This window comes from Suricata suricatta, chromosome X, assembly GCF_006229205.1.
Source record: "Suricata suricatta isolate VVHF042 chromosome X, meerkat_22Aug2017_6uvM2_HiC, whole genome shotgun sequence".
Lineage (NCBI taxonomy): Eukaryota > Metazoa > Chordata > Mammalia > Carnivora > Herpestidae > Suricata > Suricata suricatta.
This window is the reverse complement of record NC_043717.1, coordinates 44,006,019-44,031,026: the sequence shown is the minus strand read 5'-3', so window position 1 is coordinate 44,031,026 and position 25,008 is coordinate 44,006,019. Positions and strand designations below refer to the sequence as shown.

General features: G+C 37.6%; 1 protein-coding gene across 1 annotated transcript in view; it reads left to right on the top strand.

Moving 5' to 3' along the window:
- WNK3 (WNK lysine deficient protein kinase 3) overlaps nucleotides 1-25,008 on the top strand; it is a 175,942-nt gene that overhangs the window by 149,825 nt on the left and 1,109 nt on the right. The window contains exon 21 of the mRNA XM_029930827.1: nucleotides 21,005-21,207. Coding sequence (XP_029786687.1) covers nucleotides 21,005-21,207 — 203 coding nt within the window. The remainder of the gene's footprint in view (nucleotides 1-21,004; nucleotides 21,208-25,008) is intronic.

Below are 25,008 nucleotides of genomic sequence, written 5' to 3'. Positions count from 1 at the left end.
GAGTTTATTGACTGTTTGTTGCTAACCAAGGTAAACTTAAAAATACAGTCATGTTCTATGTAATGTAAGAGATCTTTATTATTTATGAGAATATTAGAAAAATGTACTTCTTTGATTTACAAAGTGAGGATCAGCCTCTGCTTAACTAATAAAAAAGTCCCACTTCCTTCGTTATATGTGCATAGTCAAGGTGGAGGTTGAGGGCACCCTCAACCTATAAGTATATATGTGAGATCTCAACAGAATTTGTGGTAGACAGAATAATGACCCCCAAATATGTCCTTGTGCAAATTCTTGGAACCTGTGACTATGTTTAGTTATATGACAAAAGGGAATGGAGGTCATAGATGGAATTAAGGTTGCTAATCAACTGACTTTAAAATAGGGAGATTATCCTGGATTATCAAGGTAGGCCCAGTATAATCACAAGGGTCTTTTAAAGTGGAAGAGGGAGGCAGAAGACAGGGTCAGAGAAAAGATGTGAGGAGGGAAGCTGTGTGATGCAATGTTGCTGGCTTTGAAGATGGAGGAAGAGGGCAACAAAGCAAGGAATTCAGGCTGCCCTTAGAAGCTGGAAAAGGTTGGGGAACAGATCTACTTTAGAGCCTCCAGAGGAATGCAGTCCTTCCAACACCGTGATTGTAGTCCACTGAGACCCATGCTGGACTTCTAACCTACAGGACTATCAGATAATAAATTTGTGTTATCTTGGTATAAATGTTAGCCACTAATCTATAGTATTCAATTACAGCAATAACAGAAAACTAATACAGAACTCAAGAACAGGAACTCTACTTTGATGATCCTCATAAAGATAGAACTGAATTGTTGACTTAGATTGAGGGCAGCTTTGGGACTTTAATAGCAGAAGCATGTGGACTTTCAGTCTAATACTCTACCATGAATTGCTATACCTTATTTTATTCTGTTTTGTTCTTAAATGACTTATGTTTTTTATGTAGTTTTTGTTTCCCCAGAACGTTGACTTACACATGTCTTTGATTTCTTATGATCGAAAGCATCTTTCAGTATCCAATCCCTGCTTAACTGGGCTGTCAGATTCCAGAGATAAAAAATTTGACTCACCCTGTTCATATTTTTCATGCCCAAAAAATGGGTCAGAGGCCATTCCCTGGCCTATTGTTGGGCTCCTCTCCAATCAGTTGTCTCCCTGTTTTGTGCCTCAGCCTATAGATAGTGATGCTCTCGGCTAGGAACTTGTCCCTAGCCTGGGGACACTCACCTTGCCCTATACAACTTGTGGAGAGCCCCCCAGACATTTTCTCCTGACTGGAGCCAGTGTCGTGGCTGGACTGGATCTTGTGATCTTTTTAATGATTGCAAGACACACCTCAGCAACAATCACCAGGGAACATGAAAAAGCAAAGTTTATTATTCACAGATCCTGGAGTGTATATGGCATGCCTGGGGCCCACACAGTGAGGGGTCATGGAGGAAGAGGAGGAAGGAGGGGATATGTGAGTGAGCACACAAGCAGACGTGAATTCTGCTTTTATTGGGATTGAGGATGAGGTGCTGAGGATTTTGCAGGTTCACTTTTTATTGGTGAATTTAGAATATAAAGGCAGGAATTAAAGCACAAAAAAGGAAAAAGCAGAGACACACATGTTTAGTTAGCTAGGTCATCCAGGGCTAACTAAAACGGGAACTTCATAGGTGGAGTAGCTTGGGTTTTTATCTAGTTGTATAGCTGGCAGTCTGTTTATTAGAAATAGATATATTTGAAGTGGATGCCTCAGAAATCAAAACCTTAATGTCAGGTGCTTGCATTGCAATCAGAAAAACTGATTGTTGGGCACTTATACCATATCACTTCTTTCTAATGAACTGTAGACAGAAGCATGGGATCTTATGGTAAAAACAAGCCTTTTGAGACTGGCTTTTTTTTTTTTGACTCAGAAAATTCTCCTTGAGATTCTTCAAATTATATTATGTTATAATTGCTTGTTCCTTTTTATTGCTGAGTAATATGCCTAAGGTATGGATGTAGCACAGCTTGATTATCCATTGACCTGTTGAAAGACACTTGGGTTGTTTCTAGTTTTGGGTTTTACAAATGAAACTGCTACTGTAAATATTGATGTAGAGCTTTTGGAGTGTATACACCTATTCACTTCACTTGGATAAAATACCCAGATGATTGCTGACTCATATGGTATGTATACTGAAAGTTTTTAAGAAACTGTGAAACTGTTTTCCCGAATACCTGTATCATTTACTATTCCCATATGAGCACTGTATGAGACTTTTAGTTTCTATGGATTCTCCTTAGCATTTGGTATTATCAATACTCTTTATTTGTTTAGCTGAGCTAATAAGTATGTGGAGGTATGACACTGTTGTTTTAATTTTCATTCTCTAATGGTTAGTGATGTTGAACATTTTTTTTCTTGTGCTGAGTGTGATCCATATATCCTCTTTGGTGAAGTGCCAATTCAAGTCTTTTACCATTTTTTATATCCTGTCTGTTAGAAGTAGAAAGATTTATAAAGGATTGGTATTAATTCTTCCTTATATGTTTAGTAGAATTAAACAGTAAAGCCATCGGGGCCTTGGTTTTCTATGTTGGAAGTTTTAAAGAATACTATTTCAATCTCTTTGGTTATTATAGGTCTATTAAGATTTTCTCTTTTCTTAAGTCAGAGTTTGTAATTATATAGAACTCTGACCCTTTCACCTAAATTAATCTAACTGTTAGCATACATTTGTTAATTGTAATCTCATAATCCTTTATATTTCTGGAAGATGTGTAGTCATGTCCCTTTTTTCATTTTTTAAAACTGTTTATTTATTTTTGAAAGAGAGAGAGCACAGGAGAGGAGCAGAGAGAGAGGGAGACAGAGGATCCAAAGCGGGCTCTGCACTGACAGCAGAGAGCCCAATGTGGGACTTGAACTCAGGAACCAGAAGATCACGACCTGAGCTGAAGTGAAACTTAAAACACTAAGACATCCAACTCCCCCCTTCGTTCATTTTTAAGTTTAGTAATCTGAGAGTCTTCTCTTTGGATAAAAGTTTACCAATTTTATTGATCTTTTTAAAAAAACCAACTTTTGGTTTTATTCGTTCTATTTATTACTTTTCTCTATTTCCATTTATTCAACTGTAATTTTTGTTATTTTCTTCCTTCTGCTTGTTTTAAGTTTGGTTTACTGTTATTTTTCTAATTTCTATAGAATAAAAACAGATCCATACCTAGATTCATGATAGACTTTCAGCAATTTTTATTTCTTTGTTTTTTGTTTATATATTTATTATATTTTTATAGTTTATTGTCAAGTTGGTTTCCATATAACACCAGTGCTCTTCCCCACAAGTGCCCTCCTCCATGTCCACCACCCCGCTTCCCCTATCCTCCTTCCCCTTCAGCCCTCAGTTTGTTTTCAATATTCAAGAGTCTCTCATAATTTGCCTCCCTCCCTTTCCCTTATTCTTTTTCCCCCCACCCGTCCCCATGGTTCTGTTAGGTTTCTCCTGTTAGACTTATGAATGAAAACATATGCTATCTGTCCTTCTCTGCCTGACTTATTTCACTTAGCATGACACCCTTGAGGTCCATTGACGTTGCCACAAATGGCCATATTTCATTCATTCTCATGGCCATGTAGTATTCCATTGTGTGTATAAACCACATCTTCTTCATCCATTCATCAGTTGTTGGACATTTAGGCTCTTTCCATGACTTGGCTATTGTTGAAAGTGCTGCTGTGCACATTGAGGTACATGTGCCCCTATGCATCAGCACTTCTGTATCCCTTGGGTAAATCCCCAGCAGTGCTGTTGCTGAGTCATAGGGGAGTTCTATGGATAGTTTTTTGAGGAACCCTCATACTGGTTTTCAGAGCAGCTGCACCAGTTTACATTTCCACCAACAGTGTAGGAGTGTGCCTGTTTCTCTACATCCTCGCCAGCATCTATAGTCTCCTGATTTGTTCATTTTAGCCACTCTGACTGGTGTGAGGTGGTATCTCAGTGTGGTTTTGATTTGTATTTCCCTGATGATGAGTGAGTGATGCTGAGCATCGTTTCATTTGTTTGGTGGATATCTGGCTGTCCTCTTTAGAGAAGTGTCTGTTCATATCCTCTGCCCATTTCTTCACTGAATTATTTGTGTTTCAGGTATGGAGTTTGGTGAGTTCCTTGTAGATTTTGGATACTAGTCCTTTATCTGATATGTCATTTGCAACTATTTTTTCTCATTCTGTTGGTTACCTATTAGTTTTCTTGGTTGTTTTCTTTGCAGTGCAGAAGATTTTTATCTTGATGCGGTCCCAATAGTTCATTTTTGCTCTTGATTCCCTTGCCTTTGGGGATGTGTCGAATATGATATTACTGAGGCAGAGTTCAAGGAGGCTGTTTCCTGCTTTTCTCCTTTAGGATTTTGATGGTTTCCTGTCTCACATTCAGGTCCTTCATCCATTTTTAGTTTATTTTTGTGTACGGTGTAAGAAAGTGCTCTAGTTTCATTCTTCTGCATGCTGCTGTCCAGTTCTCACTGCACCACCTGTTAAAGAAGCTGTCTTTTTTCCATTGGATACTCTTTCCTCCTTTGTCAAAGATTAATTGGCCATACATTTGTGGGTCCAGTTCTGAGTTCTCTATTCTATTCCATTGGTCTATGTGTCTGTTTTTGTGCCAATACCATACTATCTTGATGATGACAGCTTTGTAGTAGAGGCTAATGTCTGGGATTGTGATGCCTCCCATATTTGTTTTCTTCTTCAATATTACTTTGGCTATTCGGGGTCTTTTGTGGTTCCACCCGAATTTTGGGATAGTTTGTTCCAGCTTAATGAAGAAGGCTGGTGGAATTTTTTTGAGATTGCATTGAGTGTGTAGATTGCTTTGGGTATCCCAGAGAGTTTGGATTGTTATATTTTTGTTTTAATTGTTTCCCATATATTTTTTAATTCCTTCTCTAATTGACTGATTGGCCCAATCATTCTTTAGGAAGATGGATTTTAACCTCATGTTTTTGGAAGATTTCCAGACTTTTTTTTCTGTGATTGATTTCAACTTTCATCACATTGTGATCTGAAAGTGTGCATGGTATGATCTCAACTCGTTTATATTTTCGGAGGGCTACTTTATGACCCAGTATGTGGTCTGTCTTGGAGAATGTGCCATGCGCACTTGAGAAGAAAGGGAATTCCCTAGCCTCAGGATGTAGAGTTGTAAATATATATGTCAAATCCATCTGTTCCAATGTGTCGTTCAGGTCCATTGTTTTTCTAGTGATTTTCTGTCTGGTTGACAGAAAATCTAGTGATCTATCCATTGCTGTAAGTGGAGTATTAAAATCCCCTGCAATTAGCTCATTCTTATCAATAAGATTGTTTCTGTTTGTGATTAATTGTTTTATGTATTTGGGTGCTCCCTAATTCGATGTGTAGATGTTTATAATTGTTAGCTCTTCCTGATGGAGAGACCCTGTAATTATTATATAATTTCCTTCTCCATCTTTTGTTACTGCCTTTACTTTAAAGTCCAGTTTGTCCAATATAAGTATGGCTACTCCAGCGTTCTTTTGACTTCCAGTTGCATGATGATATTTCTCCATCCCCTTACTTTTAATCTGAAGGTGTCTTCAGATCTAACATGAGTCTCTTGTAGACAGCAAACAGATGGATTTTGGTTTTTTTTATCCATTCTGCTACCCTGTGTCGTTTGATTGGAGCATTTAGTCCGTTACATTCAGTGTTATTATTGAAAAATGTGGGTTTAGATTCATTGTGTTCTCTGTAGGGTTCATGCTTGTAGTGGTGTCCCTGGTACCTTGTGTTCCTTGCAACATTTCCCTCATAGAGTCCCTCGTAGGATTTCTTGTAGAGCTGATTTGGTGGTCCTGAATACTCTCAACTTTTGTTTATTTGGGAAAACCTTTATCTCTCCTATTTTGAACGACAGGCTCGCTGGGTAAAGGATTCTTGGATGCATATTTTTTCTGTTCATCACATTGAAGATTTCCTGCCATTCCTTTCTGGCCTGCCATATTTCAGGAGAGAGGTCTGTATCCACTCTGATAGGTTTCCCTTTGTATGTTAGCACCCTTTTATCCCTAGCTGCTTTCAGAATTCTCTCTTTATTTTTATATTTTGCCAGTTTCACTATGATACATCATGCCAAATGTCGATTCAAGTTATGTCGGAGGGGAGTTCTCTGTGCCTCTTGGATTTGAAAGACTATTTCCTTCCCCAGATTGGTGATGTTCTCAGCTATAATTTGATCAAGCACCCCTTCAGGGCCTTTTTCTCTTTCTTCTCCTTCAGGAATTCCTATGATATGGATATTGTTCTGTCTGATTGTACCACTCAGGTCTCAAATTCTCCTTTCATGCTCCTGGATCAGTTTTTCTCTTTTTCTTGACTTCCTCTTTTTCTATAACTGAGTGTTCTAATTCACTTATTCTCCCTGCCTCTTCAATCCATGCAGTGGCTGTCTCCATTTTATTATGCACTTTATTTATAGAATTTTTAAACTCATCACAGATATTTTGAAGGTCCCTAGTCAGTGTATCAGTAGCTTCTCTGATGACTTCCATGTTTTATTTCAAGGCCAGCAATTAATTTTATGAAAATTGTTCTAAATTCTTGGTCCGTTATTTTGCTTATATCTGTTTTTAGAAGTTCTATGGCTGTGACTTCTTCCTCTAATTTCTTTAGAGGAGAGTTCTTCAGTTTCATCATTTTTGCTTGCTTTCTGTCTCTTTTCAGGTTTAATAGCTCATTATGCACTCTGCACCTGTTAACTGTCCAGGGCCTGTCTGTTCAGGAAGTGTTCTTTTAATGGTGTCTCTCAATTTCTCTTGTTGTTCCTTGATTATTTTATTTCCCTACTCAGTGATATTTGGGACTCTCCACGATGTGTACTTTGGCTTGTTTCTTGAGGTAGCCCTGAAAAGGACAACAGAGAAACACACAGGGAACAAAAGCATACAAATGCACAGACAAATGAAGCAACTAAGCAAACCAAAGGTGAAAGAAGAAAAAAAGAAAAGAAAAGGGAAAAAAAGGTGGGGGGAGGGTGGGGGCAAAACAACAAAAACAACAAAAAACCACGACAGTCTAAAAGCATAAAACTAGCAGAGGTGAGAGATAAGAATGAGTTAAGGCAAAATATATCTGAATGGCAAGAATTGATCTAATTATGGCAGTGCATGAACGTTGGTCTTTCCTGAGCTCGGCGGGGGCGGGGGGGGGGGGAGAAAAAGAAAAAATGAAAAAGGAAAGGCAGCTCTCTAGCACGGATGGGCTTGTTTTGGTGTAGTTAGATATCTTGGGCTGTGCCCCGAGTCCTCGCCTTGGTGATTGTGGGGAGAAGAATGGCAATGCCCTAATCCGTTCTGGAACCAAGCATTGCAATCCACTCTTTTTGTTCCAGTCTCCCTGTGCTGCAGGCAGGCCAAGTTGTGTTTTCAAAGCCCTGCCTGTTTCCAAATCCTATTCCAAGCACTTTAATGATACCTCCATAGATAAATGTACTCCTGTAGGCCAGGTGGCTTTCTAGCCAGGATCAAGTATGGTGGGTAGGGGAGCAATTTTTCCTGGCATGGCCCGGGATCAGGGCGCTGAGCCAATGGAAAACGCACCAGCTAATGGGGAAGGATCTCTCTTCCTGCCCTCTGTGGTTATAGGTGGGATTATAGGATCCCTCTCTGTCCTAGGCCACGGTTTTTCTCTTCTCTAGAGACAGCTCTATGAGCATTTTCAGCCTCTCTTTCTCTTCCCCTCATCTCTCTGCAGCTCTGTGCGCTACCTGATGCTCTATGTGGAGTGGGGCTCCCTCCTGTCCAGGCCTCTGGGTCCTGGCCCGTTTTTGTCTTCCCCAGTTCACACTCACTCAGGCACCTATGAGGCTGTCTTCTTTGTGGACTTTGTTTCTTTTCCTCCCATTCTTGTAGATGAAAGTATTGTGGCTTCAGTCCTTCGTAGTTTGATAGATGCGTGGCAGTAAAAATTACAGAGCTCCCTACTTCTCTGCCATCTTGCCCCCCTTCAGACATTCATCAATTTAGTCATGGTATCTATAGGTATAGATCTCATGGATATTTTTTTCTGGCCCTTTTCATCTTTTGGGACTCCCATTATGCATATCTCATGCTTGATAGTGTGATAGGAAAAGATTGGATTCAGTAGGTAGAGCGGGGAAAGATTATGACCTGAGGTTCCTGGGTGGGGATAAACACATTTTGGAACAATGCTAGGAGTGTCTGATCACAGCAAACCCCTTCAGAGGTAAGGTGCCTCTTAAAAATGTTCCAAACACCACCTACTCCCCCTCAGGTTTCCCTCAGGAATTTGACTAAAGACCTAACTAAAAATAAGTAGACCATAAAAGGAAGGACCCACAAGGAATGATATGGCCATAGGCTACCCCGAATACAATGGAATTGAGCCAATCAGGAATGGACAACCGAACACCTAGAGTTTTCCAGCCAGTAATAGTAGAACCTAAAAAGAAACAAGGGGAGGTGACCAGAACCTTATAAAACAATGTCCCTTGCCTACAGTCAAAAACATTCACTTTCGAATGCCCCCTTTCTGTAAAGAGAGCTTTCATACTATTCTTCCTCTCTGATCTTAAACTCTAATAAACTTTTGCATGCTGCTCATTTTGTGTCTACCTCTTCATTCTTTAAAGCAGAAAGATAACCAACTCCAGGTATTGAGGTAAAAAAAAAATCCTGCAACAGTGATATTCCACAGGTAACTAACGCTCTATTTTTTTATTTTACTCTTTTTTTTCCTTCTGTTCCCCAGAGTGGATTTCTCCATTGATTTATTTTCTTGTTGGCTGATTCTTTTTTTGCCCTCCCATATTTGTTGTTGAGCCACTCGAGTAAATTTTTTATTTTACTTATTGTCCTTTTAAACACCAGAATTTGTTTTTTAAAATAATTTCTATCTCTATTGATATTCTCTATCTGATGAGACATTGTATCATTCTTTGCTTTAAATTTTTAGGTATAGGTTCCTTAAATATAGGCTTTGTCTACTAAGACCAAAATCTAGGCCCCCTTCAGGATGTTTTTGTTGACTTTTTTTTTCTGTATACATGGTATACATTCCTGTTTCTTTGCATGTCTCTTAATTTTGTGATAAAAACTGGACGCTAAAGGTAATATATTGTAATAGCTCTGGTATCAGATTCGTCCACCCTCTTCCCCACCAAGGTCTCTTGGTGTATTTTGTCATGGTATTTTCTTATCGCTGCTTATTTGTTTAATGATTTTCCAACACTACTCTGTATTCTCTGCAGCTTAAAAAATTGTTTTGGGGTGCCTGGGTGGCTCAGTCAGGTAAGCTGCCAACTTTGGCTCAGGTCATGATCTCGCAGTTTGTGAGTTCGAGCCCCAGGTAGGGCTCTGTGCTGACAGCTCAGAGCCAGGAGCCTGCTTCAGTGTCTGTCTCCTTTTTCTGCTCTTCCCCTGCTCATGCTCTGTCTCTGTGTGTCTCAAAAATAAATTAACATTTTAAACAATTGTTTTGGGGGGTCACCTGGGTGGCTCAGTCAGTTAAGCATTCAACTTTGGCTCAGGTCATGATCTCATATTTGTGAGTTCAAGCCCCACTTCAGGCTGACAGCTGAGAGCCTTGAGCCTGCTTCAGATTCTGTGTCTCCCTCTCTCTTCTCTGCCCCTCCCCCACCCACACTCTTTCTCCCAAAAACAAATAAACATTTAAAAAAATGTTTAAATATTGTTTTGGGGCCCCTGGGTGGCTCAGTTGGTTAAGCATCTGACTCTTAATTTCTGCTCAGGTGAAGATCTCAGGGTTTGTGAGACTGAGCCCTGCATATGGCTCTGTCCTGATTGCTCAGAGCCTGCTTCGGATTCTCTCTCTCCTCTCTGCCCCTCCCTTGCTTGCATTTACTTTATCTTCTCAAAGTAAATAAATTTAAAAATAAATTCAAAAACTTTGTTTTTATTTTAAGACTATCATGCTAAGGTTCATACCTGGGTTAGTACATTTAGTGGTGAGCCAATGATTGGCCAGACGATTATATTAAATAACTCATCCGGATATTTTTGCTAAGGGGATCTCTTTAAGAAAGCACACTTTCTAGTTTCACTTTACAAGACAACTTTTGAATTTCTTTCCTGCTTGCCCAGGAACTGACGTGCAGCCAGAATTGAGTAATTGGTACTTTTTTTCCCCTCAGGTCTTTCCTGGCATGACAGACGTTTATATTCCCAGGAATATGTCAGAGGTTTTGAAAGTTTCCTATGGCCATCTAATTGTTTTAGAATTCTTTTTTAATTCTGGGCCAGGCTCTTGTTTGCCCCAAATGAATCACTGCATCTGAGTTGTTGTCAGTGTTTTTCTATTGTTTCAATAATGCCCTGGAGGTAGCTCCTAACCCTTCCCCACTCCCCAGACTCAGCGTGCCTGGGCTGACCTGAGCTCTGAGTGAAACCAAATATCCACCATACTCTAAGAATAGAGATTTTTCTGGGTTGCAAGTTCAGATGACTGTGCTCTGGGGATGGTACTTTTTAAGGGAGCTCAAAAAGGTCTCTATTATCTGCAATTCTGCTGGCTTTTAGCTATCCCAACACTGAGCTTGGAGAGAAGTGGGGAGGGGAATCACCACAAATTAAAATGTTACAGATCTCATTAGTTTGTCTTGGATAAATGATTTTTATTTCATTCTGTGTCTTTGGATAATTGTCAGAGTTCTGATATGGTTAATTTGAGTTGTCTTGCCCATATTTTTATTGTTTTAAGAGCAAGTTCACCTAGGCCCTTACTCTGCATTTTTGAAATCTTTCTCCTTCCTCTTTTTCTATTATCTGAAAGAGCTTGTATTGAATTAGTACTATTTCTTCTTTAAATGTATGGAAGAATTTTTCAATGAAACCAATTGGGTTCAGAGACTTCTATTTTGGGAAGTTTTTTTTTCTTACTACAAATGGAAATTATTTAATAGTAGTTACAGAATTTATACATTTCCTGTTGAGTAAGTTTTGGTAGTTTGTGGTTTTTGAGGCTTGGTCCATTTCATCTAAGTTGTTGAATCTTTGTGTTTAGAATTGTTTATTATCTTTTTAATGTCTTGGTAACCTGTAAGTGACATCACCTATTTCTGATATTTGTAACTTGTATCTTCTCTTTTTTCCTTGTCTGTCTTGACAAAGCTTTATCAATTTTACTGATCTTTTCAAAGATATCAAGTGTTTGCTTTTATTGTTTTTCTCTATTGTTTTTGTTTCAAATTTCATTGATTTCTACTCTTCATTATTTTCTTCCTCTCACCATGCCTTGTTTTTATTTTGCCCTTTTTCTAGTTTCTTTAAGTGGAAGCTAAGATTATTGATGTGAGACATCTTTCATTTTGTAATACAAGCATTTAATGCTATAAACTTTTAGTAAAGTACCACTTTGGCTACATCTACTAAGGTTTTTTAAAATTAAGCTTTATTGGTGGGAGAACAGTTTTAGATTTACAGAAAAATTATTAAGATAGTACAGAGAGTTTCCAGTTTCCTAAGATACTACTGAGGGTCCTCCACACCCACTTTCCTCAATTACTCACACCTTATATTAGTATGGTACATTTGTCACAACTAATAAACCAATCTTGATATGTTATCATTATACTCCATATTTTACTCTGATCACTTTAGTTTTTACCTTATCTTTTTTCTGTCTCAGGATCCCATCCAGGATACTATGTTATATTTAGTGTTTTTCTTGGCTGTAACAGGTTCTCAGAACTCCTTGTTTTTGATGACTCTGAAAGTTTTGAGGTGTACCGGTCAGTTATTTTATATAATTTTGTTTTTGAATGCTTCCTGTTTACCGGCACCAGAAGAGGCTAACTTTGTGTATTTCCTGCCCCAGTCTTAAAATTACTTTTATTGGAGAATAGACTGGAAACAAAGATCTGGGTGTCCTGGTATGCTAATTGCTTTTGGGGTATCATTGCTTCTAGGTTCTCTTAGCTAATAGATAAGGAAGTACATATGTGCATACTAACTGACATATATCCATATCTATGAATATTTCCATATGTAAACATCTGTATCCATAGTAAGGTAAACATGCATTCATATTGCTATCTCCAAGTCCAATCCATTACCACATGGATCATGATAGCCTTTTTTCCTTGCTTATTTGTAATCTCCCGCTCCAAAAGTGAGAAAACCTGGCTCCCACCATCTTCCATTCATTTACTTAATTGTTAAATTCCAATATAAGATATAGTGGCTTAAGAATTGCTAATGTATACCCCAGTGGGAAACACATTTATCAACTACAATACAGTGCTGATGTATAGTTTCTTTTGCCTTTGACATTGTAGGTGTCACTCATTTCCAAAGTTATATAGGTCAGCACTTACTGCCCTACCCCATTATGGAAGGTTCCTTTATACATTGTAATATGATTACAGTCTTTTGTCACATTCTGCATTCTCCTGACCTCCTAAATGATTTTTCAAGAATTTGCACACAGTAAGGTTTATTCTTTGTTCTCTAGCATTTCCTAGGTTTTGATATGTTGTATTTTGGGGATTTTCTTCAGTTGCAATTTTTTTATTTGCCTTGAGACTTCCTCTTTGTTCCATAGTTTATTTTGGTAGTATGATGTTTAATTTCCAAGTGTTTTGAGATTTTATTGTTATCTCTTTGTTATTAATTTGTATTTTACTTTCATTATGATATCCAGAAAATATATTTCCAATCATTTTGATTCCTCTCAATTTCTTAAGGTTGGTTTTATGACCCAGGATATGGTCTATTTTGGTGAAGGTTGTATGTGCAATTGAAAATAATGTATAACCCTGTTTTTGAATAGTATGTTCTCTAAATGTCAGATCTAGATGTTTGAATGGTATTGTTCAGTTATTCTACATCCTTGCTTATTTGCTGTCCACTCCTTCTATTGTTTACTGAGAGAAGATTGTAAGAGACTCCAACTGTAATTGTGGATTTGTCCAAAGGAATGTAGAAACCTTATATCCATAGAGGTCTCTTCCTTCTTTAAAATTATCTTATGTACTACATCTACATATATGGTAAAATCCATCACACAGTGTTATAATTCAGTTTTGCTTGAGTTTCAGAATTCAAAAGAAGAATGTATTCTGATATCTACCATTTTGTTGGTCTTCCTTCATTCCTGCTCTTTCATGTTTCCCACTACTATAATCTCCCTCTGTTTAAAGAATTTCCTTTAGTTAGAACAGGTCTACTGGTGACTAATTCTTTTAACTTTTTTTTTCATCTGAGAATGTCTTTTTTCACCTTCATTCCTGAAGGATACTTTTATTATATGTAGAATTCTAAGTTGACAGTTCTGTCCTTTAGCATTTAAAAAATAATTGTGCCACTTCCCTTTGGCTTCCATGGTTTATGATGAGAAATCCATAGATATTTGAATCATTGTTTTCTTGTATGAAATACATTGTTTTGCTCTGGTTGCTTTAAGAATTTTTCCCTTCTCCTTATTTTTCAGCAATTTTTCAGTTTCAGTTTTAGCAATTATTATGTGTTTAGGCAGGAGTTACTTTGTGTTTATTCCATTTTGGGATTCACCAAGCTTCTTGAATATGTACGTTTATGTCTTTTGCCAAATTTAGTAAATTTCAGTTAATATGTCTTCAAATACCTTTTTTCTTATCACCTCTTTTTTTCACTTTGCTTCTGGAAGTCTGATGACAAGTTTTAGATGTTTTGCTATTGTCCCATAGGTTCCTTTAGTTTCTATTTATGCTTGTTTTTCAGTCTTATTTCTCTCTGTTAAAATTGAAATGTCTTCTTCATCTCCCTTTTGATATTGAGTCCATCCAAGGAGGGTTTTTGTTTTTTTGTTATTTTATTTTTTGGTTCTAAAATGTCCTGTATGGGGACGCCTGGGTGGTTCAGTCGGTTAAGCGTCTGACCTCGGCTCAGGTTAGGATCTCGCATTTCACAAGTTCAGGCCCCACGTCAGGCTTTGAGCTGACAGCTCACAGACTGGAGCCTGGTTCAGATTCTGTGTCTCCCTCTCTCTGTCCTTCCCCTGCTCATGCTCTGTCTCTCTTTCTCAGAAATAAATAAACATTAAAAAACGTTTAAAAAAACATAAAACTATATGAAAAATAAAATAAAATTTCCTGTGTGTTCTTCTTTTTATATGCTTCTATACAGAGACTTTCTACTTTGCTTAGTTTCAGTAATTTTTGTGATTTGAGCTATTTGAGTATTTTTATCATTGCAGCTTTAAAAAGTTTGTTAGAGGGGCAGCTGGGTGGTTCAGTCTGTTAATAGTCCAACTTCTGTTCAGGTCCTGATCTCGTGGTTTGTGAGTTCAAGCCCCACATTGAGCTTGCTTGTTGCTGTCAACACAGAGCCTACTTCGGGATTCTCTGTCACCCTTCTCCTCCTCTCTCTCTCCCCTTCCCTTGCTTGTTCTATCTCTCTCCCAAAAATAAACAAACAAAAAATTAAAGTCTTTGTTAGATAATTCCAACATCTATATCATTCCCATGTAAGTTGAAATTGTCCTGTTTCTGTGTATGCCAAGTCATATTGGATTTTATTTTGGACATTTTCAGTATTCTGTTATGAGACTCCGGTGTCTTTTAAAAATCCTATCTAGAATGTAGATTTTTTTTTATAGGAAGTGATTGAACCAGTTATTTTTTTCTTTGAGTTCTAGCCTATCTTCTGTGGTCTGTTGTTTCAATGTCAGTTCAGTTGCATTGCCTCTGTGGCACACATGTGGGTCTCACAGTAGTCAGTCTCAGTCTTTGGCAGTTGTCTGTTATTTCAGTTCTCATGTCCTTGGCATGCTGTATTCATTGCTGAGAGAAAACAGCATGCTCAAGTGTGCCCCCTTATAATACGAAGAGGCATTAAGGAAGTCTGTGCATTAGTTTCCCCAGATTCCTGTGTCTTTTCTTTTACTGATCCTATCATGAATCTTTTCACTATAATAAACTTAGCTGTGAATACAGCTATATGCTGAGTCCTGTGAGACCTTAAATTGAATCATGGAATTTGTGAGTGGTCTTGGGAACCCTGAAACATAATTGCATTACATACTCTTAATCCTCAAAACAACTGTAAGGTAGGTAGAAATTAATGTCTGTCTTTTATAGGTAAGAAGAAAAGTTAGTAAGATTAAACAGCTTCCCTAAGACCTCACTTCATAACACAGGGAATCCAAATATGACCCCAAACCTTGGTTTTTCACTGTTACTCTGCATTGCCTCCCAATACTAGAAAGCATGTCCATAGTGGGTTGAGAAGAGGCAATGGAAGATCATAGAGGGTGATAGTGGTCTGAGACTGCTATATGTGGGTTGTAGTATTTGAGTTGGTCTTGAAGGATAAATGGACAAGATTAAAGTTGGTGAAGTGCAGTGTGAAGAGAATTGTCAATATGTAGAATTGCAAGATATAAAGATATGCAAATGATAAAAAGCAAGATTTATTTGCAAGAAAGAGAATATAACAGTTGGGTGAAATGGAGGGTTTACATTATATTTTTCTTACATACTTTAAAACAGAAGAACTTTTGGCAACTGCCATAGCTTGTCTGTGCTACAGTTTGGTAGCATGTATCTGATCTGACATATAATTATATATTAAAGCTTAATAAATGAGATGATATATTTAAAGATAATGAAAATGATAATATATTTATTCTGCAAAGACAACCATGACTACTACCAAGGACTTTCTCACCTAAACAAATTAAATACTCACTGTTGTTAATATTAAGAAGCCATTAAAGTAGGAGGGGTTGGGTTTTTAGAGCAGAGGAATGAAATGCTGAAAACAGCATTTAACTGATACAAGCTGGTTGCAATGTGAAGAATGTATTGGCTAGAGCTAGGGATGAGTCCATTTAGATCATTGTAATCATAGCATTCCATGTATGAGATGATTTAGAGCTTAGAGAACTGTGGAAGTGAAAATAGACAAAAGATGTTGTATAGGATGAATTACCATGATGTGGTGATAAACTGGATATATGTATATTTTGGGGGAGATCCAAAGGTTCTGAGTTTGAGTGGTTCAGAAAAAATGTGATATCTTTCACAGAAATTTAGGTGAACTGTTATGCCAAGGCCATGATAGGTTTTATTCTAGGTGTATTGAATTGAACAACTTGACATCCATTTGGAAAAGCACATTTGGGAGGTGGTTTTGAAATTCGATTGAAGAGGGGTCAAGGTTTGAGATAAGAGATGGAAACATTTACAGTTGGGTGATCACTAAAACTATCTGAATGGAAGCATCACCTTGGGAAAATACAAAAAAAGGACCATACTCTGGTTTTATTCATTTCATCAGTTAAGAAACGAATATTAAAGAACACCTTTGAAGTAATTAAGTAATGTTAATAAATAATGTTAACATTTTTTATAAGTGCTAAAACATTTATTTGTACAGTATTTCTTTTCATGTAGGTATTTTCTAGTTTGTGGAATTTAAATTATGTGGTCTTTTAGAGGCCCCTGGGTGGCTCAGTTGGTTAAGTATCCAACATCGGCTCGGCTCTGGTCATGGTCTCTTGGTTTGTGAGTTTGAGCCCCGCATGGGGCTCTGTGCTAGTAGCTGAGAGCCTGGAGCCTGTTTCAGATTCTGTCTCCTACTCTCTCTTCCCTTCTCCTGCTCGCGCTCTCTCTCTCTCTCTCTCTCTCTCTCTCTCTCACACACACACACACACACACACACACACATAAACACACTCACTCTTTCTCAAAAATAAACAAAAATTATATTAATAATTTAATTAAAGTGGTCTTTTTATTTATTTTTTAATAGATTATTCTCAAATTGGACTCCATATAACACCCAGTGCTTCTCCCCACAAGTGCCCCCCACCATTACCATCACTGCCTTCCCCTCTACCCCTCCCCTTTCAGTGCTCGGTTCGTTTTTAGTATTCAGTAGTCTCTCATGATTTGTGTCCCTCTCTCTTCCCTACTCTCTTTCCCCCTTCCCCTCCCTATGGTCCTCTGTTAGGTTTCTCCTGTTAGACCTATGAGTGAAAACATATGGTATCTGTCTTTCTCCGCCTGACTTATTTCGCTTAGCATGACACCCTCGAGGTCCATCCACTTTGCTACAAATGGCTAGATGTCATTCTTTCTCATTGCCATATAGTACTCCATTGTATATATATATACCACATCTTGATCCACTCATCAGGTGATGGGCATTTAGGCTCTTTCCATGATTTGGCTATTGTAGAAAGTGTCGCTATGAACATTGGGGTACATGTGCTCAAAATTTTTTTTTAATTTTTAAAAATGTTTTTAATTTATTTTGAGACAGAGACAGAGCATGAGCGGGTAGGGACAGCAAGAGAGAGAGAGACACACACAGAATTGGAAGCAGGCTCTAGGTTCTGAATTGTCAGCACAGAGCCCGACACAGAGCTCAAACCCACAAACGTGAGATCGTGACCTGAGCTGAAGTCAGAGGCTTAACCAACTGAGCCACCCAGGCACCCCTAAAAATCTTTTTTAATGTTTATTTATTTTTGAGAGAGAGAGTTGGAGCAGGGGAGAGGCAGAGGGAGAAGGAGACACAGAATCAGAAGCAGGCTCCAGGCTCTGAGCTATCAGCAGAGAGCCTGATGCGGGGCTCAAACCCACAAACTGTGAGATCATGACCTAAGCCAAAGTTGGACATTTAACTGACTGAGCCACTCAAGTGTCCTAAAGTGGTCTTTTATAGTATGATATGTATAACTCTGAAATGAAATCAATAAATAATTGTCCTTTTGTGTGTAAAGCATAGTTAGGCACTGGATAACATTCAAATAACATTTTTTTCTTCTTGATAATTTATGGAATGTACGTGTATGCATATCTTTATGTTGCCTATTTACGAGTCTTGCCTTCAGGACTGTTTCATTTAAATACCTGTTTGGGGGGCGCCTGGGTGGCACAGTTGGATAAGTGTCCGACTTCGGCTCAGGTCATGACCTCACAGTTCATGGATTAAAGCTCTGTGTCAGGTTCTGTGCTGATAACTCAGAGCCTGGAGTCTGCTTCAGATTCTGTGTCTCCCCCTCTCTCTGCCCCTTCCCTGCTCACATTCATTCTCTGTCTCTGTCTGTCTATCTGTCTCTCTCTCTCTCTCTCTCAAAAAATGAATAAATATTTTTAAAAAATAAATACCGTTTGGTTTGTTAATCATTTCTTCACTTGTTGGCTGTTGTGCCACTAGTGCAGTAGGCATCATTACCACCAATTGAGTGTTCATGATCAGAGTTGTACACAAGAATCCTGACATTGGGCTTTCCCTTAGTACAGAAATGTTCTTAAATGAACGACATTCAAACTTTGTTCTATGCAATAATTTTTTTTTTTTTAGAAACTCAGCACAAAAATACTTCTTATGAGAAGCTGGGTGGGCAAAAATGCTGGCACTAATGTGTATATATTTCTGACTATCTTCTCCATTTTACTCCTATCTGCTGTCATTTTTCCAGGGTAAGACAATCTAAAAAGTCCAAAGCTCCAAAGTCTTCCCCAGTATTGTTGTGCTTTTTATTCCATCACTGGAATTGACATAAATCAGATGAATTTGCAGAGGGTTAATAGGAAAAAATATTAATATAGGCTGACTCGTTGTCTTTGAGTTTTAAGTCTTAGAAAAGGAGGCAATTCTAGCAAATTGGTATGTCATTTTGGTACCTCATGGTTGCCCAAAATTTAGTATATATGATTTTTATAAAACTCTTTTGTATATGTGAATATGGTCCAATTAATTCATTAAACTATTCTTTTTTTTAAATTTTTTTAATGTTTTATTTATTTTTGATACAGAGAGAGACAGAGCATGAGAGGGGGAGGGGCAGAGAGAGAAGGAGACACAGAACCGGAAGCAGGCTCCAGGCTCTGAGCTAGCTGTCAGCTCGAACCCACGAATGTGAGATCTGACCTGAGCCGAAGTCGGAGGCTTAACTGACTGAGCCATCCAGGCGCCCCATTAAACTATTCTTAAGCAGTTTTCATTAATATGTTTTCATTTAATATTTAATCTCCTTGGATCTAAGCTTTCAGTAGTGCATAGTTCATAGAGAATCACAAATTACATATATGCAATCATTGACATTATCATCTTCCTCCTTACTAAGCAATTTCCCCATTAATTTCTCAGTGTATTCTATGGGTTGGCATGGTGTAATGGAAGGCACACTGCCCTGTCAGGATACCTGATTTCTAGCCCCACCATATAACCTCAGCTTCTGGATCTCCCTCTCCTCATCCAAAAAATAGAATGATACATGCTGGGCCTATATCGTAGGCCTGTTATAAGTTTCAAAAATGATAAAGAAAATTACTTGCTACCTACACTGTTGGTGGCAATGTAAACTGGTGCAGCCGCTCTGGAAAACAGTGTGGAGACTCCTCAAAAAACTATCCATAGAGCTCCCCTATGACCCAGCAATAGCCCTGCTAGGGATTTACCCAAGGGATAAAGAAGTGCTGATGCATAGGGGCACATGTACCCCAATGTTCATAGCGGCACTGTCAACAACAGCCAAATCATGGAAAGAGCCTAAATGTCCATCAACTGATGAGTGGATCAAGAAGATGTGGTATATATATACAATGGAGTACTATATGGCAATGAGGAAGAATGAAATATGGCCATTTGTAGCAAAATGGATGGACCTTGAGGGTGTCATGCTAAGCGAAATAAGTCAGGCAGAGAAGGATAGATACCATATGTTTGCATTCATAGGTCCAGCAGGAGAGACCTGGCAGGGGACCATGGGGAGAGGAAGGGGGAAAGAGAGCGGAAAAGCGTGAGGGACACAGATCAAGGGAGACTACTGAATACTGGAGACGAACCATGGACTGAAGGGGGAGGGGGAGAGGGGGAGGGGGTGATGGTCATGGTGGGGGGCGCTTGTGGGGAGAAGCACTGGGTGTTATATGGATACCAATTTGACAATAAACTATTATTAAAAAAATAAACAAATACATTTTAAAAAATTTTAAAAAAGAAAATTACTTTGAAAGTGTTAATATAGAGGCTTCTTACACTATCTTCCGCCATTTCCGTTTGTTTCACAATTAAAGTACCATAACAAATGTACAAGAAATTTTCATATGCTTGTTTAATAAAATCCCTGAAGATGTTATTGTGCCTAAATTTCACACTCGTATTTCCTAAAATTTATTTTAAACCCATTCTGTAAGTTTTGACTTGTAAGTCAGTGGAATTGGAACTTAATGAATTTTTCCTATGACAATGATTTAGTAAATGTGTATGATAGGACTAGATGATTTAAAGACTTAGTATGATTTTCAGATTGGGAAATAGAGACATTTGTAATTGATTTGTTTCATTTCTTTGGACATCTTATGCTCCAGAACTAATGAGGCTCATACATCATCTGCATTCTTGTTTCTGCCACTTGTTTATTATTAACAGACAAAAATATTGGTTTCAAAAATTAAATGAGATTCTAGTTTTCTGATGCTTGTTGAAAGTCAGTATGGTATATTGAAAAGAAGAGAGCATCCTTGTCTATGCTTAAAGTGTTCCAGGCCTTATTTAGCTGGTAACTAATTGCAAGATCTCAGGCATGCCATTGTGCTTTTTCTGGGCCTCATTTGCCCATTATAAAACAAGTGGTTTGCACCTTCTAAGGTCATTTTCACTTCTAACATTCTATGTTTGATTTTTAAACTCTTTTAAATATCTATCTGAGGAAACTAATGTACTCAGAAACTAATGTAAAGATTAAAATTGATACTAATGTTTTTATTTTTGACTTATAATTTGTACCTTATTTGAATGTATACCAAGGTGACCATATAATTTGCCATCCAACAAGAGGAAACTTTTGAGAGTGAAAGGCATACTGTTAATAATTATACCAGGAATGTCCCAGATAAACTTGAATGTCTGGTTACCCTATCTGTAGCCCATATGTGAGGTTCTGTCAAATGCATTATTACTCAAAGAACAGTATTTGTCAGTTTTAATTCCTTATTGTGGTTTTCCTGTTATTTCTTCTAGATGTGCTGTGCATGGAGAGTAATGTAGCATCATGCCAGCAATCTCCAGCTAGTAAAAAAGGGATGTTCACAGATGATTTACATAAATTGGTGGATGACTGGACAAAGGAAACTGTCGGAAATTCTCTTATTAAGCCAAGTTTAAACCAACTTAAACAGAGTCAACACAAACTAGAGACAGAAAACTGGAACAAAGTATATGAAGTAAGTTGTTTTTGCATATTCTTTTTTATTTCTAAGAACTATAGCCATAAAATCTGATTTCCTTAGGTCTATGGTTAAAGTCACTATTAAAGAATAGTATGACTTGACAACATAGAGACTTTTATCCTTGATAGAGACTTATCTAGATTCATTTTGTCTTTGAGCAAATTGTCTTTTAGACCAAGGGTCAGCTCATTTTTTTCTGGGAAGGGGCCAGTTAGTAAGTACTTTCAACCTGTGTGGTTTTAACTAGTCAACTCTGTCATATGGCAAAAGCAGCCATAGACAAAATATAAATGAATGCACAGGGCTTTGTTCCACTAAAACTTGATTTACAAAAAGAAGTGGCAGGCCGTATCTTGCTGACCCTTGCTTTAGGCTCTTATACCTGAAAATATATCAAGTATCAAAAAAAGAAAGCATCTGGAGTGAGGGTTAATTCAGTCCTGTGGTACAAGAAGAGTTTCAGTTTTGAGGAAAAGCTATCATATGTTGTACATCAATATTCTTAAAAGTGTTAAGTGATTTTATTTGTTGAAAAATAATTTTAAATCTCTTTAAGCTAGAATATTATAAAAGGCACCTTAAGTTTAGTTAATTGCATATGGCCCTAGTCAAATGTTCATGCAGTTGAGCTATAGAAAGATGTCCACGTTGCATTCTGGAGTGGGAAGAAGGCAGGCTTATAGAAGACAGGCTATATACAGTATTTGTTTAAAATTATGTACATTAGATATTTAAATATACATACAGAACTAGGAGAAGCCATTAACTATATACTGGATGGTGGAATTTGGGCTTTATTTAACTTTGTACTTTTCTGTTTGAACTTTTAAAGTATCACTTTTTCAAAATGAGTAAATCTATTAAAATGTGAATCAAGGCCTAGAATCTGAGCCCTCATAATGCAAGAGGTGTATTTGTGTGTGTGTGTGTGTGTGTGTGTGTTGTGTTTGTGTATATGTGTTTGTTTGTAGTCATTGCATATAATTTGGTAAAGAAAGTCTGAAAATACATTTAGTGTTAATGTTGAATAAAAATTTCAAAAGCCTAGATTTCTCAAACTAGTAAATAATATTTCTGCTTGGGGACTCTGTGTATTTATCTTACTCCTGGCACCAGTTTATATACAGATAGTATCACCATTGTAAAAATTGGAAACCTTTAGAGGCAAGTTTTAAGGCATAAATGCATTTGTGCTGCCAGTGGGAGATCTTCTGAGTACTGTGTGAATGGAGGCTTTTGTTGACTAGTAGGAGGGTGGTTTATTGCAGTATAATGGAGGATTTTTGGGGGGAGAGTGAATAGAAAATGGGAGTATGAACAAAAGTGGTAGAGGTCTTTAAGCAGAATTGGGTTCCAATATCAGCTCAGTCACTTACTAGTCGTATGACTACAGGCAAGTCATCTGTGCCTCAGTTTCCATGTCTTCAAAACAGAGATAATTCCTACCTGCCTTACAAGATCACTGTGAGGATTAAATGAGGTAACACCTATAAGATGCCTAGCATGTAGTGGTAACTATTTTTGTATTTTAAGTTCAGTTGATTATATTTTGTGTGGAAAGCCCATCTCATTATTTAATGTTCTTGCCTGTTACTTGTCTGTTGCCTTATAAGAAAATTTTGTTACAATTATATCAGGCCCTTTACTTTGTGCCAAGCCCTCTGCTAGGCACTGGGTTTGATGAGCAAAAACAAGTTTGTGCCTATTTCATGGAACTTACAGTCTAGTGGGACAATTAGACATGAACAGACATATATAATATAGGATATCATATAATAAGATAATTGATCTAGTAAAAGGAAGTCTAGGGAAGCTTCCCTGAGAAGATGATGATTGAACAAAGATCTGAAGGATGAGTAGGTGTTAAGTAGGTGAAAAAAGGGAGGGATTCTGATTCCAAGTGGAAAGAACAGCATATGCAAAAGCCCTGAATGGGGAAAGGGATCATGATAGCACTCAAAGTAGACCAATTTTGCTGAAGTGAAGAGAGCACAGAGGAATTGGTGCACAGTGAATCTAAGGAGTTGAGAGGGCCTTTTTTTATTTTTTAAAATGTTTTTATTTATTTTTGAGAGAGAGAAAGAGACAGCATGAGCAGGGGAGGGGCAGAGAGAGAGGGAGACACAGGATCTGAAGACAGGCTCCAGGCTCTGCATTAGGTGTCAGCACAGAGACCGATGTGGGGCTCAAACCCACCAACCGTGAGATCATGACCTGAGCCGAAGCCGGACACTTCACTGACTGAGCAACCCAGGCGCCCCAAGAGGGTCTTAAAAGTGGTGATGATAAGGAACTTTGTTTTTATTTTAAGAAAGATGGCTAGCCATTGAAGCCGTAGGGTTGAGATCAGATTTTCTTTTTGAAAAGATCACTCTGACTTGAAGCAAGAAGAAAGGATTATTGGAGGTAAGGGTAGAAATTGATAGACCAGCTAAGAGTTAGTCACAGTAGTACAGTTAAAGAGAAATTGAGATGAAGAAAAGTGAACAGATTCCAAGAAATGTTTAAGAGATAAAATGGACAAGATTTAGTGATGGAATGGATGTATGGCAGAGGGAAGGTGTCAAGACTAGGTTTCTGGATGGCATTACTGGCTATATCATTACAGCATGCCAAACACCAAGATGCAGAACATGAGTAGGCAAAGTGTTTTGGTAGAGGAAAGACTATAGGTCATTTGAATCTCAGATGCCTTTGAAATATGCAAGAGAAGGTTAAATCATCTCCACTGGTCTTTTTTAAAAATAAAAATCACATTACTATTTGTAAAATAATGTTCATTATAGAATTTAATCAATGCAGAAAAGTACGAATTTTAAAATACCACCTTCAAATCCCACTATCTAGAAATAATTGTCACTAACTTTAGATAAACACCATTTCAGATATATTTTTATGTCTGTATATGGGTACATGGAAATGGCTTTATAAAAATGAAGTCATAATATATGTGCATGCTCTTTTGTGTTACATGTAATTTAAATCTTTTGTGTTATATATAATTTAAATCCAAGTTAACATATATTATAATAATGATTTCAGGATTAGAATTTATGTGCTCTTTTGACTCAGAAGTATTACATTTAATTTTACTTAAACAGAAACACTGATATGAAGAAGAGATTACTGAACTTTAAATAAATGTGTCTTTTCACCTCAGGAGATACGGTCATTCATTCTTGAGTCAGGCAAAGCCTTTATTCTAAATTTAGTTTGAAAGTTAATTTGAAAGAGTTTAGTTTGGCTATTCGATTTACAGAAACTAAGCATTAGGGACTGATACCAAATTCTCCTTTAAGTGAGAATTATTTACTTCCATTAGGCTTATTATTACCATGTGCATAAGTTTTTCAGTAATCTCTATACATATGCATAATCACACTAGGACATAATAAGAGTCAGGCAGGAATATATTTTCAGAATACTGCCAAAAACTTACAAAAATGGAAAGAAATGTTAGACTTTAAGGCAATGAGTAGGAGTGGGTAGGGAGGTGACATTTATTGAGCACCTGCTGTGTGTGCCAGGCTCTTTCCCCTGGGCCACACTTAATCATGCTCCTCTGTCTCCAAAGAATTATATAGTAATCTGGGCAATGGTCTGTGGTGCTACCTGAGAGAATTTATGGGGCTGGCCGAAAGACGTAAAATTATAAAGAGTAGTGCTAGCACAGAGAAAGGAGACAGCGCTAAATTGTGAACAGAGAGTGCTAACTCTATTCACTGGAGTTCTAGTCAAATCCTCACCTCACTATTAAATTGCTTAGTGATACTGGGAGTTGCCAATTTTGAGCTT